Source organism: Diaphorina citri, unplaced genomic scaffold, assembly GCF_000475195.1.
Source record: "Diaphorina citri unplaced genomic scaffold, Diaci psyllid genome assembly version 1.1 scaffold3614, whole genome shotgun sequence".
NCBI lineage: Eukaryota > Metazoa > Arthropoda > Insecta > Hemiptera > Psyllidae > Diaphorina > Diaphorina citri.
Genome location: NW_007381014.1, coordinates 1 through 17,288, shown reverse-complemented (window position 1 = coordinate 17,288; position 17,288 = coordinate 1). Strand labels below are relative to the sequence as shown.

General features: G+C 38.6%; 2 protein-coding genes across 2 annotated transcripts; both read right to left on the bottom strand.

Moving 5' to 3' along the window:
* Nucleotides 1–937: 937 nt before the first annotated feature.
* LOC103520433 (BTB/POZ domain-containing protein 3) lies at nt 938–5,938 on the bottom strand (the record flags this gene model as incomplete). Its single annotated transcript, XM_026831558.1, has 5 exons — nt 5,701–5,938; nt 5,186–5,479; nt 4,480–4,627; nt 1,899–2,115; nt 938–1,303 (listed from the first exon to the last, which is right to left on the bottom strand). Coding segments are annotated over exons 1-5 (1,134 nt in total), but the record flags the coding sequence as incomplete, so codon positions are not given.
* Nucleotides 5,939–9,023: 3,085 nt separating this feature from the next.
* Nucleotides 9,024–11,232, bottom strand: LOC103520432 (BTB/POZ domain-containing protein 3-like). The gene is made up of 4 exons (XM_008485526.2): nt 11,049–11,232; nt 10,489–10,566; nt 10,154–10,223; nt 9,024–9,267 (listed from the first exon to the last, which is right to left on the bottom strand). Exons 1-4 carry the CDS (start codon nt 11,230–11,232, stop codon nt 9,039–9,041), a joined length of 561 nt encoding a protein of 186 aa, XP_008483748.1. The 3' UTR covers nt 9,024–9,038.
* Between the last annotated feature and the right edge of the window lie 6,056 nt (nt 11,233–17,288).

The following is a 17,288-nucleotide window of genomic DNA, read 5'->3' as shown; positions in this document are numbered from 1 at the left end:
CGGATTTGGCGATTTTGTTCGCGGATTTTGCGATTATGTTCGCGGATTTGGCAATTATGTTCGCGGATTCGCGTCCCGTATCGACATTTTGGATATTTGGCAAGCCTATAGATAACCCATGGGATAGCCAGGTAGATTCGTATCTCAAATTCTCAACCCATCCTTTAGGGCTGTTTCCTACACCTAAGCCTCAATGTGGCTTTTTGTGTATGAGATAGATAGGTATAAATTGATGTAGAATGTAGATATTCCAAGTTCTAAGGTCTAGATGACCTATAGGTCCATATTTAGGTAGGTCTATCTTGGATTAAGCAATCAGCTTGTTTGATTTCAAAATATTAGTCAATGAGATTGCTTAGTCCGAGTTTAACTTCAAATCTTGGCTCAAGCAATCAGCTTGGTTGATTTCAAAATATTAGTCAATGAGATTGCTTAATCCGAGTTTAACTTCAAATCTTGGATCAAGCAATCTGCTTGGTTGATTTCAAAATTTTGGCCAATGAGATTGCTTAATCCGAATTTAACTTCAAATCTTGGATTAAGCAATCAGCTTGGTTGATTTCAAAATATTAGTCAATGAGATTGCTTAATCCGAGTTTAACTTCAAATCTTGGATCAAGCAATCTGCTTGGTTGATTTCAAAATTTTGGCCAATGAGATTGCTTAATCCGAATTTAACTTCAAATCTTGGATTAAGCAATCAGCTTGGTTGATTTCAAAATATTAGCCAATCAGATTGTTTAATCCGAGAGTTTAACTTCAAATCAAGCAATCTGCTTGGTTGATTTCAAAATTTGGCAAATGAGATTGCTTAATCCGAGTTTAACTTCAAATCTTGGATCAAGAAATCTGATTGGTTGATTTCAAAATATTAGTCAATCAGGTTGCTTAATCCGAGAGTTTAAACTCCCCGGCCATACCCAACACAAACACATACCTGAGGTTTAAGTCCGGCGCGGGCTTTCACCGGATAGCTCAGATGAGGTTTGTTGTGCGCCGTGAAGTGCAGAAATATATCAATCGTCTCCTGCAGCGTCAGAATCCCCAACTGTGCCGCTTTGTTTGCAAACTCGCCCAGTGACATGGTCGGGATTCGAACCAAGTACAGTGCGTTCCCGAGGACCAGACGCTTGTTATGAGCGGTGGGTTCAAGGTCACGACGGACACACTCGGCGTTGGCCCAGTTGAGGGCAGCCTCGAACAGATGCATCTCCTTGCAGTTGAGAGTTTCGCGGGCGAAAACACTTTCTAGGGTGCTCATGTCTATGTCGACAAACCCCTCGGACTTAAGAGCCATCTCCGCCTGAAATGTGAGGAGAAACATGGGTCACAGTGACGAATAAAAATATGTACAAGTCGACATGATGAATTTAGTGATTATTGCAGTAAGTAACCTCTTGATACTGGCTTAGAATACCATACCTTGCTGGATGGAGCACTAATTGACTGATGCCACTAGCTCCTAGCTCCTCTCACCTATAAGTAACCTAGCGTGCAGGAATCGATAGTATTCAATGCCAGGAATCAACAAAAAAAAAAAAAAAAATTGCACTCGTACCTATATTGATTGCAAATATTTCAACAAGTTACTTTCTTTCACAATAGGTCTGCCTAGAAAAGACTGACAATAAACGCTGACCCTACTTAAAAAGGAAAAGGCTAGCAAGAAAAAGACTTTCTAGTGTTCTCTTGTTGACCCAGCACCTAGATGAAAAGTGTTGTGGTTCTTATCACCCAAATGTTGAGGGACATACTGAAGGATAGGTATGCTATGACACAGACCACACGAGTCTAATGTAACAGTTGTTTCATTGACACAAAATAAAAACAGCAATTATGAAATTCATATAAATTGACAACCTCCAACTCTCAACTCAACCCCTCAGTCACTTAAGTACCTGTGCATCAATAACCTCCCAGCATCTCTGCATCAGATCAGGCTCTTCAAACAATCTTGATTGACTCAGGAGGAGACAGGCGTTTTTTGCCGTCAAACTAGTTTCTAGATATGTGACACAGGCCCGAGCCAAATGTGGCACTATGTATTTCTTGGCCACATAGAGTGTAGCGAGCACAGTGTCTGCTTCTAATTGAATGTCATCACAGTACAGGTATCTGGGAAAAGGAAACAGAGATGTCAGACGTACAAAGAACACAGACCTCTTTAAAACAAATAAGCAAGAACAACATATCTGATCTAATGGGGTCAAGTGGATTGGAACACATCACATGCCTTCAGGCAAACTCCATTTGTCAAGAGTCCAAGTTTACCATGCCCTTGGGACCAATTTAATTTGGAGAAACCTACAGATAATAGTTTGTAATACTTAATCATTGTTGAAAAATAAAATAGAACACCCAAGTAAACCTCACATTTTTCATTTTCAAGAGGGAACTGTAACAAGGTATCGTCCCGAAATCGAAGAGAGAAGGAGGACAGGATAGCAAAAAGCCACAGGTTCCGAGAACGAACCTTATCTGTTCAGGATAAAATCCGCCCCGGGCAGGTATCGAACCCGAGACCTAGCGCTAACAAAGTAGACACGTTACCCTTAGTCTACACAAAATAAATTCGTTCCAATGTTCTATTTTCAAAGTGATCTTTTCTTACTACATTAGAACTCCAACTCAACAGTATGTAGCTACTTACTCGAACTCTCGAACATCCCTTTCTGCGTAAAAGTGGGTAGGTTAAAAGGAAAGAGAGGGGAGAGAATCTATCTCACCCTCTTTCTCTCTCTATTTCTTTAGCACCTCTCTCCCTTTCTCGACTCTTTCCATTTCTCTAATTTCCTTCTTACAGTTCTTACTTAATTACTTACTTTTTCTATAACTCACCTTATCCCCCTTACTCTCTTCTCTTTTATCTCTCCACCCAACACAAACACATACCTGAGGTTTAAGTCCGGCGCGGGCTTTCACCGGATAGCTCAGATGAGGTTTGTTGTGCGCCGTGAAGTGCAGAAATATATCAATCGTCTCCTGCAGCGTCAGAATCCCCAACTGTGCCGCTTTGTTTGCAAACTCGCCCAGTGACATGGTCGGGATTCGAACCAAGTACAGTGCGTTCCCGAGGACCAGACGCTTGTTATGAGCGGTGGGTTCAAGGTCACGACGGACACACTCGGCGTTGGCCCAGTTGAGGGCAGCCTCGAACAGATGCATCTCCTTGCAGTTGAGAGTTTCGCGGGCGAAAACACTTTCTAGGGTGCTCATGTCTATGTCGACAAACCCCTCGGACTTAAGAGCCATCTCCGCCTGAAATGTGAGGAGAAACATGGGTCACAGTGACGAATAAAAATATGTACAAGTCGACATGATGAATTTAGTGATTATTGCAGTAAGTAACCTCTTGATACTGGCTTAGAATACCATACCTTGCTGGATGGAGCACTAATTGACTGATGCCACTAGCTCCTCTCACTTATAAGAAACCTAGCGTGCAAGAGTCAATAGTATTCAATGCCAGGAATCAACACGTATATTGACTGCAAATATTTCAACAGGTTACTTTCTTTCACAATAGGTCTGCCTAGAAAGGACTGACAATAAATGCTGACCCTACTTAAAAAGGAAAAGGCTAGCAAGAAAAAGACTTTCTAGTGTTCTCTTGTTGACCCAGCACCTAGATGAAAAGTGTTGTGGTTCTTATCACCCAAATGTTGAGGGACATACTGAAGGATAGGTATGCTATGACACAGACCACACGAGTCTAATGTAACAGTTGTTTCATTGACACAAAATAAAAACAGCAATTATGAAATTCATATAAATTGACAACCTCCAACTCTCAACTCAACCCCTCAGTCACTTAAGTACCTGTGCATCAATAACCTCCCAGCATCTCTGCATCAGATCAGGCTCTTCAAACAATCTTGATTGACTCAGGAGGAGACAGGCGTTTTTTGCCGTCAAACTGGTTTCTAGATATGTGACACAGGCCCGAGCCAAATGTGGCACTATGTATTTCTTGGCCACATAGAGTGTAGCGAGCACAGTGTCCGCTTCTAGTTGAATGTCATCACAGTACAGGTATCTGGGAAAAGGAAACAGAGATGTCAGACGTACAAAGAACACAGACCTCTTTAAAACAAATAAGCAAGAACAACATATCTGATCTAATGGGGTCAAGTGGATTGGAACACATCACATGCCTTCAGGCAAACTCCATTTGTCAGAGTCCAAGTTTACCATGCCCTTGGGACCAATTTAATTTGGAAAAACCATTTACCTACAGATAATAGTTTGAAATAATCATTGTTGAAAAATAAAATAGAACAGAAAATCTAAGACCCCAACCCAATAGGTATGAATAAACACTTCGGTTCAAGTTTTTTTTTTTTTTTTACTAGGTAGGTACCTTGAAACATCACAAAACTCAGAGCACTAAATGAGGATGGGAATTAAACTAAGTAAAACTGATGGCACAAAGCACCTTATCAATTATAAAAGTAAGTAAAGTGTAAAGCTAAGTCTTACTTCAAAAGTGTAAGGAATGCTGAGGGTTCCACATCAGGGACTTCAATTTCTTCTTTGTTCTCTGCCAGTCCTCCGTAGAACATTGCATAGAATACTGAGCTCCCTGTTGCCAGCACATACTTGTGTGCAGGGATGGTTTGAGTATGACCTGATGGATAAAGATATCATAAGGTCAGTAAAACAGAATATAAGAAGTTAGGTACCTATTTAAATAAAATATATTAAACTGTCAGAATCAGAAGAAACAGATTTTTCACATAATTAAATGATACCCACTTTGAAAAATGCCTACTTTGTTGATATGCACCCATACTATAAGCTGTGTCCACACACAGTTGACACCATCAATTAATGATCAATCAACATTGCCTGAAACCATACACTGTGTCAACAACATAGATTCACCTCTTTACCTTGTGGATCAATGGTGTCAACTATGTGTGGACACAGCTTTAGTATAAGTATTTAGGATTTTATTTTCATTTCCTTGGAACCACTTTGCATTACTTTAAGGCATATTCTTTTACAGCCATGCCTATACAGGAATGGAAAATTTTGGTCAAAGAAGGCATTTCTGTTGCAGCTGGGTTTCAAACTAAGCACCTCCAGGTTGGGAGTCAGTGTTATAACTACTTGGCCACTGAGCTGAGAAATAGATAGTGTTTAACCACTGGGCTTAAAAATAGTAATACATATCCTAAATTACCAGAACTTCCAACAACAAACTTCACGTCTGCCATCAGTTCATTGTTGAACATGGCAGCATTTCTTTCTCGCACTGTTGGCTTTGATGCCTGCCAGTTAGGATCTCCTGTGTTTGGTATGGGTGTGAAGTTGACAGGGGAAGCAGAAGTGGTCTGTACAATATTGGGTGATGCAAGTGGTGAGTTGGGTACACTGGCAGGTTGAGTGATTTGCATGTTAGATTCTCGTTGGGAGATGGTCTGAAGTTGACTCGATGGTACTGGTACCAGTGGCAAATTTCCATTCTTCAGGGTTTCTGTGAAGGAAAAATGTTGAGATTTGAATACCTAGTGGCTACTTAAGTAAGTTTTCACTGTGGATAAGTAAAGGTAGGTTATAATCAATCAAACCCCTGTTGCCTATTGGCTCTACTCATTTTCTGCTACCTGAGCCAAAAGACCATCAAATACGATACATGCTGCATGTCAATCACTAAAAATTAGGAGTAGGAAAATTATATTCAGAGGATTGTTTTACCATTTATCCAATTATTTGTCTGAGAAACTGTATTCTGGGTGTTCATATCTGGTGTCAATCTCTTGGGAGGTTTTGGAGCTATTTTGGAATAGAGATTTGACATAGCCATTACTATTCAAGGCAAATCCCATGAGTATGCATACCACTGGTGATTCTATTAATAAACTGATACTGTTAACGCGATTATTTTTATCAATTTAATTATTTTTTTGGAATATGAATTGAAATTTAAATCAGCAAAAAGTGCAAAAACCAAAAACACAGAAATTAATTTTTTTTTATCACTATTGTGGCCAAATTTTCTAAAATAAATCGAAGAATTGCATGCCTCAGGTGAGATTTGAAACCACGCCCTCCATTTACCAGGCAAATTTACTCAACTACTACATTGTCAACAGCATGGTGAATAGGTATAGACGCGGATTTCTTCCCTGAATTCTAACTCTGCATGTGGATCGTAATTGTTTCCAAACAGATGATTTTATCCCAAGTAAAATCAAAATCAACAAAAAATATTGTGCTCGTTGATAATGCTAACTGAGAGAAGTTAGCAACCTCTCCAGTCTCCATTTTGGAATAAGTCCATGACGTCACCATTACACGTGTTTTATAACTTCACACACATCATCGTCCCGTGAAAGGCCGTGAAATTATTTTTTCTCGGCACTTAGGTAGGTACCTATTTATTTTACTAAGTAAAAGTAGGTAAGTAGGTACCTAATGATTAAAATAAAGTAGAAATTTTACATATGGCTGCGTACATAGAAATATTTTATATCTTTCCTTGCTTATGGCAGCAATCTCATGCCCATTGGCATCTGCTGTGACGTCACAGTCGGTCTACAAAGCTGTGTGATAAGAATTCGCGGGCGCAAACGCGATTTTTGAATAATAGGTAGGTAGGTATAGAAAGAAAGGAATTTTCATTATGGTAAGCATTAACATTAATGCTTGTCACAAAAAATGTCGTTTCCTGCTTATTACATACGCTAAATCTTTTGACTTGACTTGGACTCGAACCACCAACCTCCAAATCCAGAGTCCACCGAGCTAACCACTACACCACTGAGGTTGGTATGTACCTATTATCTAGAATAGAGATTTGACATAGCCATTACTATTCAAGGCAAATCCCATGAGTATGCATACCACTGGTGATTCTATTAATAAACTGATACTGATAACGCGATTATTTTTATCAATTCAATTATTTTTTGGATAATGAATTAAAATTTAAATCAGCAAATTAGCAAAAACCAAAAACACAAAAAAAAAAAATTTATCAAATCAACAAAAAATATTGTGCTCGTTGATAATGCTAACTGAGAGAAGTTAGCAACCTCTCCAGTCTCCATTTTGGAATAAGTCGATGACGTCACCATTAAACGTGTTTTATAACTTCACACACATCATCGTCCCGTGAAAGGCCGTGAAATTAATTTTTCTTGGCACTTAGGTACCTATTTATTTTACTAAGTAAAAGTAAGTACCTAATGATTAAAATAAAGTAGAAATTTATACCTAAATATGGCTGGGTAAAATGGGTAAATAGAAATATTATATCTTTCCTTGATATGGCAGCAACCTCAAGCCCAATGGCATCTGTTGTGACGTCACAGTCCACAGTCGGTCTACAAAGCTGTGTGATAAGAATTCGCGCCTCGCGGGCGCAAACACGATTTTTGAATAATAGGTAAGTAGGTATATCTTTTATTTATTTATCCTACATAATTATGTGTAGGTAAAGAAAGAAAGGAATTTTAATTATGAAAGGAATTTTAATAAGCATTAATGCTTGTCACAAATTTAATGTCGTTCCCTGCTTATTACATACGCTAAATATTATGACTTGACTTGGACTCGAACCACCAACCTCCAGATCCAGAGTCCACCGAGCTAACCACTACACCACTGAGGTTGGTAATTATGTGTATGTACCTATTATCAGTCTAAAAGGCAAGACTTACCATCAGCCACGGCTAAGAATCAGGTAACTCAGGTTAGGTAGGTACCTATACCTATCACGAATTTTAAAATAATCCTCAAGGTCTTGGAACCGTGCTACCTACACCTACGTAGTTATTGGAATTAAACACACAACTAATGTACCTATTCGATAGGTAGGTACTAGGTATAGTTAGATACCTAAGTAATACGATTAAATTCACATTACGATAGGTAACATATAGGCTTTACGACTAACTTACACATTTATTCAATTTATTCACAAAGCAAGTAGGTATCGACACTTTCGCGACCAAAGACTGACTGGCGTGCTCACAACAAATTTGATAGGCGAACAATGAACGTAAGGTACAAAATAATCAGGTAAAAACACAACACACAGCATGAACATGAACACAACCTTCTTGTAAAAAAGAAGAGTTACCTACATGATGACATTCAACTTCCAGTCTAAAAAAAATATAGGTATAAAAAAAAAAAAATCGGACTTCCTGTAGTTAAGATCTATTATTTCGGTAAAGTGATACGGTGGAGTTAGAGTTAGAAGTAAAGCTTCGATTGCAAAATCATTGGATTGATTGGAAGTTAGTAAAATTAGTCAATCGAGCTACCTACGAGTAGGTAACCTACCTATCAGCCTATCACAAATCGAAATCAACACTAAACAACATTGCCAATCACCAAACGATAACCATTTCGATATAGCAACTAAAACACGGAACAGCTGTTATCAGGAACTAGAGTTGTTATCAGCGTTATCTCACGTCGTGTTTCTGTTATCATGTTATGACTATAATCTTCCCCATCTCTATCGTCTGGCAGGACATGACCAAGGTGTTGTTATTGTTGTTATGATGATGAGATTGATAAGGGATAGTAATTTATTATTAGATATCTATATTAGTTATCATTGGCACAAGAAGTAACTAGAACCTAATAGGTAACTAATAATAGAGCAGGGATTTCCAACTGGCTGCCCCGCCCGTGAGTCAGGAAGCGAAAGTATTCAATGCCAGGAATCAACAAAAAAAAAAAAAAAAATTGCACTCGTACCTATATTGATTGCAAATATTTCAACAAGTTACTTTCTTTCACAATAGGTCTGCCTAGAAAAGACTGACAATAAACGCTGACCCTACTTAAAAAGGAAAAGGCTAGCAAGAAAAAGACTTTCTAGTGTTCTCTTGTTGACCCAGCACCTAGATGAAAAGTATTGTGGTTCTTATCACCCAAATGTTGAGGGACATACTGAAGGATAGGTATGCTATGACATAGACCACACGAGTCTAATGTAGCAGTTGTTTCATTGCCACAAAAAAAGGTGATTATGAAATTCATATAAATCGACAATCTCCAACTCTCAACTCAACCCCTCAGTCACTTACCTGTGCATCAATAACCTCCCAGCATCTCTGCATCAGATCAGGCTCTTCAAACAATCTTGATTGACTCAGGAGGAGACAGGCGTTTTTTGCCGTCAAACTGGTTTCTAGATATGTGACACAGGCCCGAGCCAAATGTGGCACTATGTATTTCTTGGCCACATAGAGTGTAGCGAGCACAGTGTCCGCTTCTAGTTGAATGTCATCACAGTACAGGTATCTGGGAAAAGGAAACAGAGATGTCAGACGTACAAAGAACACAGACCTCTTTAAAACAAATAGGTAAGCAAGAACAACATATCTGATCTAATCGGGTCAAGTGGATTGGAACACATCACATGCCTTCAGGCAAACTCCATTTGTCAGAGTCCAAGTTTACCATGCCCTTGGGACCAATTTAATTTGGAAAAACCATTTACCTACAGATAATAGTTTGAAATAATCATTGTTGAAAAATAAAATAGAACAGAAAATCTAAGACCCCAACCCAATAGGTATGAATAAACACTTCGGTTCAAGTTTTTTTTTTTTTTTTACTAGGTAGGTACCTTGAAACATCACAAAACTCAGAGCACTAAATGAGGATGGGAATTAAACTAAGTAAAACTGATGGCACAAAGCACCTTATCAATTATAAAAGTAAGTAAAGTGTAAAGCTAAGTCTTACTTCAAAAGTGTAAATTGGCTCGCTCGTCCTGAACCGCAGTCAACCATCGTGAGGACTTGTACTTGGTCTTTAAAAGCAGAGAGAACCCTTTGAGGAACTGGCAGCAAGTTCCTCAAAGCCAGTAGCTATTAAAGGTAGGAGTTACCTGGTTGATATGTTGATAGTGAGTGACGGATGCCAAGATGGTCAAAGCGCTCGCCTGGCAAACAGGAAGGCACGGGTTCAATCCCAGCTCAAGCATCGAATTTTATCCTCAAAAGTATTTGAGAGTCTGACCAAAAATAACTGATAATAGGTAGAGCTTGAAGGGTTAGGTGGTAAAGAATGCCTCTATACGGCCAAAACTCAGAGCACTAAATGAGGATGGGAATTAAACTAAGTAAAACTGATGGCACAAAGCACCTTATCAATTATAAAAGTAAGTAAATCTAAGTCTTACTTCAAAAGTGTGAGGAATGCTGAGGGTTCCACATCAGGGACTTCAATTTCTTCTTTGTTCTCTGCCAGTCCTCCGTAGTCTATACGGCGTTAATCTCGCTTAATTACCTTCCACTCAAGGGTCCATTACTTTTATTATTATTTTCACTGGACAGACTAAACCTACACACTGATGGGTATATTTCCCTGTCTACATACCGAGGTACATTGATACCTACATATAGGTAATACCTACCTATTATATCTATCATCCGGTAGGCAGGTACCTATTTAACTACGCACCTCGTTATAACAAATTATTCCTAGTTATGTACCTACATATTAAATTGTAGGTTCCTCCGTAGAACATTGCATAGAATACTGAGCTCCCTGTTGCCAGCACATACTTGTGTGCAGGGATGGTTTGAGTATGACCTGATGGAGAGAGATATCATAAGGTCAATAGACACAATTCAAGGAGTTAGGTACCTAGGTTTTAAAGTAAAATACATAAAAATGTCAGAATCATAAGAAACAAATTTTTCCTTATCCCTCCTGGTGAAATACTTTGAAAAATACCTACTTTTTTGATAAACACCCAAATAAGTACTCTTTTAGGATGTTATTTTTATTTCCTTGGAACCACTTTTGTGTTACTTCAAGGCACATTCTTCACAGCCATGCCTACAGGAATGGAAGATTTTGTTCAAAAAATGTCTGCTGCGCCTGGATTTCAAACCAAGCACCTCCAGGTTGGAAGTCAATGCTATTCACCCCTTGGCCTCTGGGCTGAGAAATAATACTTAACCACTTGGCTTGGAAATCTATCTATAATCTACATATTATTTTTAAGTGGTGCTTATCAACACCAGGGTTAAATCTACAATGGGCTTGGAAATGGTAATATTCTAAATTACCAGAACTTCCAACAACAAACTTCACATCTGCCATCAGTTCATTATTAAACATGGCAGCATTTCTTTCTCGTATAGGTAAATCTTTTGCAACTTTAGTCACCATTCGCCACAAATCGCTCCTTCCTGCGGACGTCGAAGTAAATGCTGACTTGCTGAATGACCGACTCTCGCCCTTACCACTCATCGAAGTTGGATATATCTGACCACTCTCTACCTGACCTAGAGTACCACTTGGTGCAAGGTAAAAATTGACATTGCAGCTTAGCTCAGCAAGGAAATGTAGGTAGGTAAGGAATCTGTTAGTTCCACCTAATACAGTGGAACAGTCCCAATTAAAAATGGATGGGGGGCACACAAGGATAGGAGACCGTCATATTGAATATCATAAAAAGGTAGGTACCTACCCAAAAGGTCTTGTGTGCCCAAATTAAATGGGCAAAAAACTGAAATATGAAGTCAACCAAGAGACCAAGTCTACGTCGCGTCAGGCAATAGTACACTCTGCCTCTTCCCAAGTTCTAATAAAGTGAGAATTCTCCAAGTCTCTAATAGAATAGTTATGTATGCTCGTAATATGCTGTTTTATACCTGTTACATAAACACCCGATGATTCTCTGGGTCTGACCTTCCCTGATGTTATGGAGAATAAAGTGTTAAGTAACATCTGTTCATAATCGAGAGGGTCTCCAGGTCCTATAGACCGAGTAGTATACAACCTACAACTGACCATCAGGCATGGTCCAATGTCTGGGTATTGAAGCATCATCTAGGTACATAATTATATAGTAGAATAAGGTGCTTCAAAATCTAACATATTTAGTTCTACATAATAAGAGTTTTAAACCCCAATCCTGTGAGTCAGGTTGTCGATGCCTGTCTTATAGGCTGTGGCACCATTCTTGGCCGCTCAACCCGCTAAAAACCTCCCCGATCTTCTTTGTTATTCCCGGAACAACGGTGGTAGTTCGTCAGGTAGTACCTACCTACCTACCTACCTACCTACCTACCTACCTAAGTAATTGTGTCGAAAATATGCCTATTAGACTCTGTCGGAACTTCGAAAAGCCCTTGCCCATGGGCCCCATGGTACCCATCTATTTGTATTCAGGTATCTACAAACTATTTTCATCCACATAATATCAGACATAATATAGGTATTTGGTCTCCTGGTGAAAATGTCTCTTTAACTTTAAGATGATTTTTGAGTTATGTACGTAATGAGTAATGAGGTTTAACAAGCTCATATAGATATACCTACTTCGCGTTTTGGAATACCTACTTCGAATTTCTAATATTTACAAGGGACCAATGTACTCAATACTACCAATGTACTCAATTGGTACATAGGTACCTACTTAGTATAGGTATGGACATATAATAGTGCAAAACTTAATATAATAATAACTTACTTACGTATCATTTTGAAGAAACTCTATCTTTAAAGGTAGGTAAACAGGCCGTCAGGGGATATGATATTAAACTTAGGTGGAAAACACGCCTACCTACATTCTGTAGTCTGTTATTCCAATTCCTTAGTAGGTATTACTATTATTAAATTTGAAATTCACTTCTATTTTCTAATCAAAAACAGACGGTTTTCTTACAATTCTACAACTGTCAACTGTACAATTTAACCGCGCAGATAGGTCGTTTTATATAGGTAAACAGGCCGTCAGGGGATATGATATTAAACTTAGGTGGAAAACACGCCTACCTACATTCTGTAGTCTGTTATTCCAATTCCTTATTAGGTATTACTATTATTTGAAATTCACTCATAGACTTAGAGAATATCTAGCTATAAATATAGGTATACCTAGAATATAGGTACCATCATCTAGGTACCTAGATGATGAAATCTGTAGTCACTACAGTCATAATAAAGGTGTTTAGAACCAGTAGGTATAGGTACTTATCTGCTATTATGAAGACGATGGTACCTACATGGTAGGTAATGACCTGATGGCTATTGTCTATGTATACTTACTTGTATAGTAGGTGCCTATTAGTGGTATGTAGGTACCTAGGTAGATGCCTAGATCTAAGAGTAGATGTATATTTTCCTTTCGAGAAACTGACTACTGGAAAAGTGACCAGTGCTCTAAGCGCTTCATTTAGTAATCAGTTTGCATTCGAGCAGTGGTCACTTTTCCAGTGGTCAGTTTCTCGAAAGGAAAATAACTTAGTCTTGTTTTGTCATAATCAACTACCTCTAATGAAATTTGTAGGTTATAGGTAGGTATTCTGCTTGATGCGTTGTTACTTAAGTACAGAGTCCTTTGGTACAAAGCTTCAGGTAAGGTACTCTTTAGAAGTCGAGGACCGCATAGTCACATTATTGTATTTATTGTGTTGGTAAACTAAGGCAGGATTATCCACAGCTACTACGAAATGAAACCTATCTAACTTTTAGGCAATCATTTTACTACCAAATTACAATGTCGACATGGAAAAGAAGTTAATCAAATATTTACGTATAGGTATCTAGGAAATACCTTAATACGAAATACAAAGAAATAAAGTTTGAAAAAACATCAACACACTAAAATAATATTACTCGTATATGTAGGTATGTGCAACTTATGCTGTACGTATAATAGCTACATTAAGATAAGCCACAGGAATCATTACCTAAATGCTTAAATTGCACAACTGCATTGTATTACTTAGGATTGGTCTTAGATCCTTAGAGAAATATCTTAGGCAAAGTTCAATGTTCCCACTTTGGTAGATACACTTGAATTGAGTACCTACCATAAATACCTTTATCAAAGATGTAGGTACCTACCTACATCATAGGTGTCAACTTTACATCAGTCAAATTCAGTCAACAGCCAGGTATGTGGGTCTTAACTCTGAAGAGGTTAGCGGTTAGCTTAAGCAAACATGTTCTTTTTTTTTTCGTCTTTCTTGACTAAATTAATGCTCGGATCTGATGGTAAAGTTGGATTTTTTTCGACATATTGCAATATTTACATTGGCCTAATTTCTGTTACCTTTTACATGGATTTTTTGCTCAGATAAATTATTCCAAATGATTCTGCTGAGGAAAAAACCCTCACATTTACCATTGTAACCATTGAACTTTTTTTTAGCTCGTCAGGTTATGAGGGGCGAACACTCTCAACCAGCAAGGTCAAAATTGCCAAGTTTGAAAAGCTCCTTGGTCAGCTCCTATGGCGTAGTGGTCACTGCGCTCGCCTTGCACGTGGGAGACCCGGGTTCGATTCCCGGCGGGATCAAGAAATTTGTATCATGCAAATGATTGATTCCGTGACTGGCTGTTGCGGGGCCCACTCAGCCTCGTGAGGGAAATGAGTAGCTATGACATATAAATGCGCATAGCGACAGCATGGTAAGCAAACATTGGATTTTAGGATTATTGATATATTGGGAAAATCCTACAATGCTGCAGTGAGCACCAAAGTTGTGACATAATAACACAAACTGCATTTATATTTACAAAAGCCCCTTGAAACATTATAGTCCCTTAATCGCACCTCAGAAAATATCTAGGTAGGTAGGTATGTATTTCCATGCTATGACCGTGTTCTGTGATCTACAATTGAAAATTGAGTACATAGGTACCTACATATCAATGGCGTACAAAGCAGTTGTATCGATAGAGGAGAGTATAGGTATTGCATTATAGTACCTAAGTACCTACCTAAGTAATTGTGTCGAAAATGTGCATAGGCTCCGTCGGAACTTCGAAAAGCCCTCGCCCATGGTACCTATCTATACGTATATATTTGTATGTAGGTACTTACCAACTATTTTCTTCCACATAATATCAGACATAATTATAGGTATTTGGTCTCCTGGTGAAAATGTCTCTTTAACTTTAGATGATTATGAGTTATGTACGTAATGAGTAACGAGGTTTAACAAGCTCTTAGATATGTTGCGTTTTGGAATACCTACTTCGAATTCCTAATATTTACAAGGAATATAGACTACCAATGTACTCAATTGGTACATAGGTAGGTATGTACCTACTTAGTACCTATAGGTATGTAGGTACATATAATAGTGCAAAACTCAATATGATAATAACTTACTTACGTATCATTTTGAAGAAACTGGTAGGAATAAATCAAAGGGTTCTTAATGTAGATTTAAATCAAAGGGCTCCTTAAGGCCAGCCACTCACTATCAGGTAGACCTGACAGCCGTACCTGTCAGGTGTACCTGATAGTGTGTGTGTGCTCATCAGGTAGGTCTTACAGCCTTACCTGATCAGGTGTACCTGTCAGGCCTACTTGATAGTGAGGCCTTACAAATAAAAAAATAATAGTTGGACTCCACAGGCATGGGGAAAAATAATTCAGATTTTAAAGGGCATTTACGGGAAGATTCCTTTTTTGCAGATCTTTGTATAGGCAGATAGGTTGGTTGTATTTATGGAAGCAGGTCCGTGAAAAGTAGCTGGAATTCTAGGGCATTTATCGATAGATTCATATTTTGTAGGTAGGTTTGTAGGTATAAATCAAAGGGTTCTTAATGTAGATTTAAATCAAAGGGCTACTTAAGGCCAGCCACTCACTATCAGGTAGACCTGACAGCGTACCTGTCAGGTGTACCTGATAGTGTGTGTGTGTGCTCATCAGGTAGGTCTTACAGCCTGACCTGATCAGGTGTACCTGTCAGGCCTACTTGATAGTGAGGCCTTACCAATATAAAAATAAATAATAGTTGGACTCCACAGGCATGGGGAAAATAATTCAGATTTTGAAAGGCATTTACGGGAAGATTCCTTTTTTGCAGACAAAAATATATACACCGTAGGCCAGGCCAGCTAAGGGGAGGCAAGGCCAATAAGAGGAGCGATGGATCCTCTATCCCCCTCTTAGCCCCCTCACTAAAATCATGGATACGGACCTGCGACCCCCCCTCTTGCGATCATTAGCTCATCAGTGAGTTGATAGACAAAACTTTGAGACATTTTAAATACATACGAGTATATTACTATAGGTAGGTACTGATGCAACAGGTGATTACCGACAAGAACTTCACTCGATTCTTGCTGCAATGCAAAAAAAGTAATAACATTAACAAAACTCACCCAAATGCCCCCTATATGGAATCAACTTTATTTCTACCATCAGTCCATACAACTCACCGAGGCGTAAAACTCAACACATTAAGTAGAACATCAAGATTAATAAGACATATCGATCACAGTACTGCTCATCTTTGACGTCAAAATGTTATTACCGCAGATGACGGGTGAGGTTTTTTTCTGCAAAAATAGTACTAGGTAGTCTTTGATGAGCAAATTCTGATTACAAAACAAGCCATTATAAAAGTAGGTAGCAGAATACACCCTTACCCAATTCACTAGAGATTGCTTCAGAGTACACCCTCTATTCACAGGTTTTGTTGTCTAAAGTCCATACAACTCACCGAGGCGTAAAACTCAACACATTAAGTAGAACATCAAGATTAATAAGCCATATCGATCATTCGTTCACTCATCTTTGACGTCAAAATGTTATTACTGCAGATGACGGGTGAGGTTTTTTCTGCAAAAATAGTACTAGGTAGTCTTTGATGAGCAAATTCTGATTACAAAACAACCCATTATAAAAGTAGGTAGCAGAATACACCCTTGCCCAATTCACTACAGATTGCTTCAGAGTACATCAGTACACCCTCTATTCACAGGTTTTGTTGTCTAGTCTAGAATCTAGATTCAATGAAACATAACAGGTGTTTGGGTGCAATATTCAAATATCAAACAAGTTACTTCATAGTTTTTAGCAACAACTAGTAACTAGTGTATCAAGGTGTAAATGGATGCCTCGTGGGAACATCTAAGAATTGGGTACTTGTACATGGGATAGTTGAAATGTCTGCCAATGTAAGACCTGTTGTTTAGCTATTGCACTTTATGTCTGACATGATTGACTAGTGACCGTGCGATATTGTCTATACAATATCAAAATACTCCATATAGGTAATCTCTAGATTTGTCTATATCCTATATCAAAATTCTGCATAGAATCTAGAATCTAGAGAATACAACTACACCTATAGTCCTGATAGTAATGGTGGTTTAATAAGTGTCGAACGAACACGCTCAGAAAAAAAAGGCCATCAACTTGGCTCGCTGCAGTGGTTAAGACTGGTACACAGGAGGGCGTAGGTTCGTAGCTTCAATTCAACGAAAAAACGATTGAAATCGAAACCCAACGCTGCACTGACACTCCCCATTCTTTCATCTTTAACACGGAAATA

Excerpts from the sequence above, each read along its gene's own strand:
- LOC103520432 (XM_008485526.2), bottom strand. The coding sequence starts at position 11,232 with ATGAGTGGTAAGGGCGAGAGTCGGTCATTCAGCAAGTCAGCATTTACT. Across the intron at positions 10,224-10,488 it reads CTATGCAATGTTCTACGGAG|GACTGGCAGAGAACAAAGAA; the intron begins GAACCTACAATT and ends TAGACTACGGAG. Across the intron at positions 9,268-10,153 it reads GCATTCCTCACACTTTTGAA|ATACCTGTACTGTGATGACA; the intron begins GTAAGACTTAGA and ends TCCTTTTCCCAG.